A 9,278-nucleotide genomic window follows, 5' to 3' on the forward strand; every position below is an offset into this window, starting at 1 on the left:
CTGCATTTGCCTTTCACTTCTTCTTCTTCTTCTTCTTTCTCTTCCTAAGCACCATACGTAAAGGTGTATTTATTAGAAAATGGGGTCTGTATAGCCAAAAAGAAAACAAAAGTAGCAAGAAAAACGCTGGAACCTCTTTACCAGCAACTTTTGTCATTTGAAGAAAGTCCCCAAGGAAAAGTTTTACAGGTAATTTTCATGAATATTCTTGTGCCTCTGAACATGTTTCACTTGTATTGTCACTGAATGAGCTCAGGGTTCTTCTGTGACTTATTCTGTGAGTCTTTCTATTTCAAACCCTTACTGAGCAAATTGCTACCATGGCAATCTGTTACGCTCTATTGATGATTTAGCCAGTAAAGAGGTGCTCTGTGCATATTAATACTATATTCAAACTAGTATATGTCACCTATACCAAATGTATGGGCTCCATTTCACAGTACACCTCAATTTTCTGCTTCCTTTTTATCCAGTTGCATGGGTTTACAGCCCGGGTTACATTTACTTCTGTACCACTATAACAGATTGAAAGCTAAATCATGTGAAAATTTATCTTCCATTAGAATTGCTTATCTTTTAATAAGTAACTGGGTGTATCTGAAGAATTAGCTGCATTAGATCACACTCTTTCTTATTTGATGCTGAAATCTCTATTTTCTTTACCAACAGATAATTGTTTGGGGAGACTATGGACGTATGGATCACAAATCTTTTATGGGAGTGGCACAGATACTTTTAGACGAACTGGACTTGTCCAATATGGTGATTGGGTGGTTCAAACTCTTCCCCCCTTCCTCCTTAGTAGATCCAACCTTAGCCCCTCTCACTAGAAGAGCTTCCCAATCATCTCTTGAAAGTTCAACAGGACCTTCTTATGCTCGCTCATAGCAGCTGTGAAACTGTCATAGCAACCAGCGTTACAAAAAAAAATTTACAGGTCGCAAACCCTGGTAACACTGCATGCTTAATGTTGTGTCTTCTGAGCCTGTTTCTAGGGCTACAAAGCGATCCTGTGTTCTCAGAGGAAGTTGCACACATTGTGCCCTAAAGAAGGCCCTCAGGTGAAGGAGTGGAGCTATAAAGAACTAATGGGTTTGGAGTTCAGTGACGCTCAGTTTTGGTCCAATCTGAAGCCATGGATTAAACTAAAAGAATCAATCTGTTTCATGCAACAAAAGCCCCTTTCAATGGCATATCTATTTTGTTGCTCCCTTTTCTTTATTTATCTGCCCCCCCAAGCTTGGTTATGCCACAGAAATGGAATTTACCCTCCCATGAAGCCATGTTACAAGTCAGTGGAATAGCAGACATGAGAAGAACAGTGGAAGACTGTAAAGCCGCTGGAAAAGAAAAGTCAGCTGCTGTTTGGAACAGTCATTTATGACCAGAGCAAACACTTCATACTAGAAAGGTTCAAGACTTAAAGTGGCAGGCTTCATAGCTCCCGCTATTGCTACAGTGAAACCCCAGACGCAATGGACTCTAAATAAATTCTGTGGATATACTGTACTGTATGAAATTAAAGAAACTTTTTTGCATGGACACAGATTTAGCTGAACACTTAAATTATTTTCTTGGGGCTGCAACTTGCAAAAAAAAAAAAGAATAAATCAGCCATTTTCAACAATTTATATTATTTTTAAAAATAAATTTCACTAGTGCATGGTTTTAAAGGGGAGAGAATGCAACAGGGTGATACAAAGACACACCACGTTTATCATTCTTTAAACCAGTCATGGTCTGTGTTTTTGCAGACGTATATTAAAAATAAAAAATTATTTCTAGCAAATATTTAAAATTCTGTTTATGTGACAAGGAATAAGTGTAATATATTAAATTTATTTAAATGTAAAAGGTACAAGCCTTGTAAAGTTCAACATTATGTGCAAATTGTACACTTCTTTTCCCTTCTTTCTCTATCTCTCCTCCCAAACTCCTTTTCCTTTTGCTTTTTGCCCCCTTCCCATCTCCCAGGATTATCATATTCAAAACAGCTACCTTTTGACTTACTCTTACTCTTATGCCCCATTATTGGTTCAGGGTTGCAGATTATTCTGCATTCCTGAATTCTTTGAGAAAAATATTGTTTAAGAACTTACTTTTTTCAAGCATGTTGAAAAGGATTTTGCAACATGGCTTGGGAGTACATTAAAGTAATTCAGCATGTATTTGATAAAGAAAATATTTGAACTTTTTGCAGTTTATTGTACAGTGCATGGTAACTTATTTTCATTTTTTCTCACCTTCAAATTGAATTCTACAGCAAAATACTGGAATCATGTGGCCATTGTAAGATGTCTTCAATAAATTTGTTTTCAGCACCAGCATTGTTCATTCAAGGGTTGAACGATCATTCTTGAAGGTTTTGGAGAGAGAAAAAAATGAACTGGAAGTCTGATTTCCATTAGCTAAATTTCAACAGTTTCATTTGCACTTAGACAAATAAATTGCTACCTATTTGGACATATAAGAAACAGCAAAGGTTGCTACTAATAATTCTTCTGCTGTAAAGTTCAATTTTTAATGAACTAATATTTGTGATGGCAGAGACAATTAGGGATTATCAGTCTGCCATAAAAATGTCAAACTTTCATTTGTAATCGCCTTAAAGAAATTTGAATATTAACAATCGAACAGCTATTTAACACCATCACCAAAAGCCTCAGTGCAGAGTCAACAGATCTCAAAATACTTGTCTCTAATGTAACAGGCAGTTACTACCATTGGGTGGTGCTGCACATTCAGATTTCTCATTAACTTCTAATTAAAGGGAATGTAACTGGCTAACATTTAATGAAAACTGTCCCTCTTTTGGGTCTCTGTATGTCTTTAATTCATACATAAGGTTTAATGTTGAAACCTTGCAATAACGTCTAAAATATACATAACATTTATCTTTAAATTTAGGCCATACAGAACAGAATTCTTCTGATTTTGTTTCAAAATCTATTTTTCCCATTAGAAAACTGTCTGTGCCTCATAAGAGCGCAGAAACATCAATAGATAACACTTAAAATGCCTTTTACGTTTTGGTGCAATATAATATACATCAAGACTGTGTCTTGTCATCCTGAGATTATATAATGGATCAATGTTAAGTTAATGAACAGACCAATAAAAAATATTTATTGAAATAATTTAGATACTTATGTACCAGCAACAAATAGATATTAAAAAACATACAGACAATATCCCCTAGATTAAAACAAAAGCTACATAACCATTCTGATACTGTGAGATGGTCACACATTCTTGTATGCATATTCCTATATAAATTATTTCTAATTTTTAAAATGAAGGATGTGACCATACAGAAGGTTTGTACATACTTGTCATTATGCAGTATTTATTTTAAAAATTAATGTAATTTTTTTTTATTTTCAGGTCTGCAACTCTACTTATGATTTAGTCATGTAAATAGCACTATTCCAGTGATCACTGCTGTCTTGTACATAGTACATTTTAAAAGTTAAAAGGAATTACAGTTGGGGGAAAAAAATGGCAGATTAGGCCTGTAATGAACACCAACTAATGTAAATCAAATTCATTCTGGTGATGGTATTTAACACTTTAAATAAAACATTTTCTTTACAGAATGTGTACATTATGCATTGTCTCTTTCCTAAGCAGGATGATTTGCTCCATTCCTGATGTGATCTTCATGGATTATCACACTACAAAATAAAAGATCAATAAAACTATTATTATCAGGATAATGATGTCAGTGAGTTGCTAGAAATAGAACTTTTCTTGTGGTTGGGCTATAGTAGCGAACTTTTAACTGTACAATTTGGATTTGGAGATTCGGCTGCCGAATTGGGCAGAATCTCCACCGAATCAAATCGGTGACCAAAGCTTCTAACAGCCCTAATAGCTATCCCTTAATATCTCAGAAAAACAGCACTCTTTTGGAGCATATCATCCTTTGACACAGGAACTAACTTGGTGGATGAAAAGAATGGAGTGGGAATAATATACTTGGACTTTTGAAAACAGTCCCACATGACATTCTCATAAGAGAACTGGGGAAACATACACTATGTAGAATTACTGTTAGATAGATACTTAAGTTGAGTAAATAATTGCAAGCAGAGTAACTATAATTAGCTCTGTTAGAATGGCAGAATGCGTGATGAGAGTTATACAGGGATCTAGATTTCTGGGTCCAATGCTCTTTAATATTTTAATTAATGACTTCAGTTCAAAAGGATCTTAATATTGGAGCACTTGGCACTAGATAATTGAATGGAATCCAGCAAAATAGTGGAAGTGCTGCAGCTAGGGAAGAGAAATCAAGTGCACACACTGGGAACAGAAAGTGAGTGTCTAGCTAGATCAGGAGTGTTCGGTCTCTACAGCTGGATGGGCCAAATGAGTGGGGCAGGGACAGTATACAGGCCACATGTTGTGTGCAAGGTGAATCTACAGGCCAGATCTTGCATGGGGTAAGCCCACAGGTGCCATCTAGCACTCGAGTGTGATCCCATGTGCCTGATCTGGCTGCAGCCTGGTCCCCATTTGACCACAAGCCCAGCCCTGCATGGCACATCCAGCTGAAGAACAGCTATATGTCAGCATGATCTGGTACACAGGACTCCTCAGAGATGGGGAAGTAGTGTAGCAGTGTTAATTGCTGAGGCTCTGAGAGCAATATGGCTACCACTGTCCCCTCTGTCAAATTTCCAGACCCATGGGGAGCTCCAATGGTCATATGACATGGCTCCATGGGCAAGAAGTTGAGCATTACTGAGATAAAACAAGGAGCCATTTGATCTGGCTCACACAGCTGCACAGCAGCTTGAGGAATTGGATGGGGTGGGGAGGGGAGGGGAGTGGGGGTAGGAAGTGGGGGTGGAGAGTCCTAGTGTTTCCTGGCCTATGTGGATCTTGGCCAGAAATCCCCTGAAAAGAAGTGGCGAGGTGAGATAACACTACTGACTGCTCTAAATTTGCAGTGGCAGCAATGGGGAGTTCTTATTGTGGCTTGGCTGGGATAGGAGCAGGAGAATTATCTGAACCTGCAAAGAACACCCTTCCTCTCTCCCCTGCTGCAGCACTTCCTTTTCCTTTTATTTCCCTACCACAAAGCCTAGCACAATGCTGTAACAAGGTTTGTACTGTATGTGACACCATCAGTGAGGCAGGAATGAAGCACTTCCCAAAGGGATTCATAGAATCATAGAAAATTAGTATTGGAAAAACCCTCAGGAGGTCATCTAGTCCAACCCCTTGCTTAAAGCAGGACCAATGCCAACTAAATTATCCCAGCCCAGGCTTTGTCTAGCTGGGTCTTAAAAACCTTCAAGGATGGAGATTCTACCACCTGTCTGGGTAACCTGTTCCAGTGTTTTACTATATGTTTTACTAAGTGCTTTCATTGTTTATTCGGCATATAGTTGCATACTATCTTTATGAACTTGGAAACACGGTTTTTTGGGGGAAGGGGTTCTTTTGTTTTTAGATGATCCACTTTAATTGTGAGCCAGGGATTGAGAATATGTATTGTTGTAAGGAATGGTGTTGATAGCTGCCAGTATGTCTTTACACTAAGGGTAGCAGTAGACCTCTGAAGCCGATGGGAATGCTAATGGCCTTTTTTTTTTTTTTGGCTAAATGGGTGGGGGGGGGAATCATTAGAATTTCTACATCTAGGCTAGGGACAGACATTACACATAAACTGGTTTAAGTGACCAGAAACTGGTTTAAACCTGTAACACAACAGACATTTAATGCACATAAACCAGCCTGAAAATGGCCGAAACTGGTTTGAGATAAACCTGGTTGAATGTAGTATCAGACTTAACTGATATGGCTCAAACCAATTTATGCAATGTCTGTCCCAGACCACTTGCTGGTTTAAGTTAAATCAGAGACCCCCCAGCATCACAGCATGCTCTCTGGGCTGTGTGGGGCTCTCTGCTCCAGAGCAGGACTGGCCCCTCCCCTCTGGTCTCTAGCCAGAGTAGAGGTAAGGGTGTGGCCAGACAATGGCCCCTGAGGCAAATTCCACCCTCCATTCCCTTCCTGTCCCCCTCTCCCCATCCCCCGGCCACTGCCCTGTGGACTGCAGCTGGGGTCTGCCAGCCCCAGCTGCACCTCCATGGCTTTCTTGCAGCCAGCCAGAGACAGAGTTAATTCCTCCCTATGTCTAGGTTGCCTGTAGCCAGGGTGGGGGTTAATTCCACAGCAGTCCCAGAGGGGGAAGAGAGGCAAGACCTGCACCTGTGAGCCCAGAGCTAAGACTTGCAGGACCAGACTGAGAGGTGGGAAGTGTTGGCAAATACCTGACAATCATTATCACACAAACGTGCTGGAGATGGAGTTAAAGGAAGTTGCAGACAGCTTCTGACTGGAAATTGCAGACCAAAGAATACAGAGAGCTACATTTACATTATAAAGCAGAATCTGTCAAACCTAAACAAAGCCTTTCTAAATGTCTGGCTATAAGGAGACACTCTGCCCTCAGGATTAATAAGACTTATGCAAAGCTTTATCTTGTCTTCCTGCTTTACATTTTAAATTAGAGTAAGTTGTGTATGCTTTGTTTTACTGGGCTGTATCTTAGCTGATGTGAAGAGTTTTGGTAGTTCCCTGTTGTATGCTTTGCAAATTGTTGTGTTCAATACATGCTTGCTTCAGAGAAAGGACTCTTTCCCCATCCCCACTCCTCAGTCTGGCAGCAACTCCCACCCCTGCAGCTGGTGGCTGCCATGCTGTGTGTCCTGGTAGTCCCAAGCTAGTGCCTGGCCATACTACCTCTGCTCCAGCAGGGAGGGGTGAGAGCCTTAGAGGGCATCTCTCTTCCCTCTCCTTTGACAGTGGCTGGCAGGCATGCTCTAGCATCCCTTGGCTTCTAGCTTGAGCCACTGCAAGCATGTGGCTGCATTTCCTGGTTTAATGTGTGTCCAGTTATTAATCAGTTTAAGCTGTGCAGCTTAGACTAACCTGCAAAGAATTAATCAATTTAGGCTCAGGCTTTTTGAATGTCTGTCCCTAGCCTTAGTGATGCAGCTGAAACACTAACAGCAACCACCTGAAGCACTATCCCCAAGGAAAGCAGGAGCAAGGCCTATATTACACAGAATAAGGAGAGGTGCTTTGGGGACCCACTGGAAATTCAGGGAGTAGGGTGAATTCAGTCTGGGTGGCAACTGCATGTGTCAGAAGTAGAAAGGCAAAAGAAAATGAAAGAAGAACAGGTAGCATAGCACTAGGAAGTCAAGGTAAAGAGCTTTAAGACAGGCTTGGAACTGGATGCAAAGAACCCATATCAGGCATGTCTAAATGAGAGCACACATGCAGGATGCAGTGCTGCAGACCTGTCTGCGGTGCTACCCACTGCACACACTGCTCATGCAGGCACCCTCATGCTGCTAATTTGCAGCGCGGGGGGAGGGTTGACACTGGGAGATCCTGGTGTCAAAATCCATGCTACAAAAAAGGGGAGCACACATGATGGCAGCATGCACTGCCCAAAACCAGAGCCTGGATGGATAGAGCCATACCCTGATTGCCAGCCAAGTTCCCTGCTGCCAGATTGCCACCATTAGAGCCCCAGGAGGTCTCCAGGACCAGAGGTAAGGCTGCTGGGGCCATCCCAAATGCTGGCCCTAGCCTCCCCTACCCCATCTGGGGCAACTGGCCACGCACCAGAGTGCACATGCAGGGGTGTTCCCCTGGGGACAAGTAGCAGTGGTACAACTATGTGCTGCTGTTATTTGTCCCCAGGGAAATGTACATGTATGCTGATGTGGATGTGCCCATCCTGTTGCTTGTTTCTACTGTATTTAGGGCAACAGTCCTTTGTGTTCATTCTCTGTAAATAAACAGGATTCTGCACAAAAAAACCATGACTCGCCTTACAGAAATAGCCCAAAAGCACCCCCTCCATCCCCCGAAAATATTGGCTAACTGCTGAGAACAAAAGGGTTAGCAACATGCAACTTTGTCAAAAATGCTCCTTGATTTGTGTAGAGTGAGTCATTGTGTTTGCTGTAACTACTTTCTGTTCCTTTTCCTCCAGCATCCTGCCTCATGATTTACATTGTTAGTTTGCCTGAAAAGCACTCTGCAGATGAAAACCCTAGCATAAGTGCTATGTCACCTTAATTGGGACACTTTTCTGTTTCATGTATCTTCATTGCAGGATGTGGCAGAATACCATCTCTGTTTCTCTCCAAACTCTGCTGTCTGACTATTGGTTACCATGGTCACTGCAGAGGGCAGATACCACTGATCCCATCTGCTTCAGGTAACCCTGAGTTGTAACCAGCACTGGATACATTCCTGAGGGAAAGGGGAAACCTGCTCCCTCTGTCTACGTGACTGGCATCACATACCTGGGTGGAGGACTTAAGCTCCCTATTGTTCTAAGGAAAGTTAACATGAGTGGGAGGGGGCTAAGGACCCTGCCAGTCTACCCAGCAACCAGTGATGCATTTTAAATTGGTTGGCTAGCAGCCATCAGTTGGTGGCCTTCATTGGATCAGGTAAATGAGGTCATAAGATCCCTATAAGTTAAGGACTGCCCAGGAAGAAGGGCAGTAGCCATGATGAAAACTCACAGAGAGAAGCTGGACCATCTGAAACTCGCGCTCTCTCTCTCGAAACTCATGATCAATGAACTGCCTGCCTCTGGATGATACTCGTGAGTAAGCTACCTGAGCTCTAACTAGTTATATAGCTTGCAGTAATTCAGATGTGCGATCAAATGCTACCATAGCACTGTTTACTCTAACGTATTTTTCTGATATTGTTCTACCTTGTACCCTGTTTCAAACCTACTCCTTGTAACTGATAAAGTTCTCTTTTGTACCTAGAATGGGAGACTTATTGGGAGAGGGTCTAGATTATGCCTTGAGGTCCCCTTGGTTCAGCTGAGTAAGGGAGACCACTATTTGTGCCCCAGACTGAGGGAAGCACCCCATGTTCTCGCAGTGGGTAAAGTACTAAAAGAGAACTAGGCCTGTGTTTTCCAGAGGGCACAGGTCCTAGGCTAGTCCAGACTCTGGGTGGTGGTGGCGTTACCCCTAGGATTGTGGGTGTGCTCCAGGAAGGGGGTTGGCTGGATGTGAGGCACCCCCAGGGAAGCACCTGGAGTCTGGAAAGTGGTTTGGGGGCAGTGAGATTGGTGGCTCAATGCAGGAGCACCTCCTACTGGCCTGCCACACAGGGTTTCAAATTAGTTAAAATTTATGAGGCTGTTTCAGAAACAAATGGAATTTCAAAATAAAACCATGTTGTGTGCAACAGTCATTCATTGGACTACATCACTTCTC

The 9,278-nt window shown here is 42.0% G+C and overlaps 1 protein-coding gene across 4 annotated transcripts in view; it reads left to right on the forward strand.

Moving 5' to 3' along the window:
- RIMS2 (regulating synaptic membrane exocytosis 2) overlaps nt 1-3,581 on the forward strand; it is an 899,878-nt gene extending 896,297 nt beyond the window's left edge. For all 4 annotated transcript variants that reach the window (XM_090040478.1, XM_090040481.1, XM_090040479.1 and 1 more), the window contains 2 exons: nt 50-189; nt 670-3,581. In XM_090040478.1, coding sequence (XP_089896604.1) covers nt 50-189; nt 670-888 — 359 coding nt within the window. In that variant the 3' untranslated portion in view covers nt 889-3,581. The remainder of the gene's footprint in view (nt 1-49; nt 190-669) is intronic.
- Nucleotides 3,582-9,278: the final 5,697 nt, after the last annotated feature.

This window comes from Crocodylus siamensis, chromosome 3, assembly GCF_052110815.1.
Source record: "Crocodylus siamensis isolate JL-2025a chromosome 3, ASM5211081v1, whole genome shotgun sequence".
NCBI lineage: Eukaryota > Metazoa > Chordata > Crocodylia > Crocodylidae > Crocodylus > Crocodylus siamensis.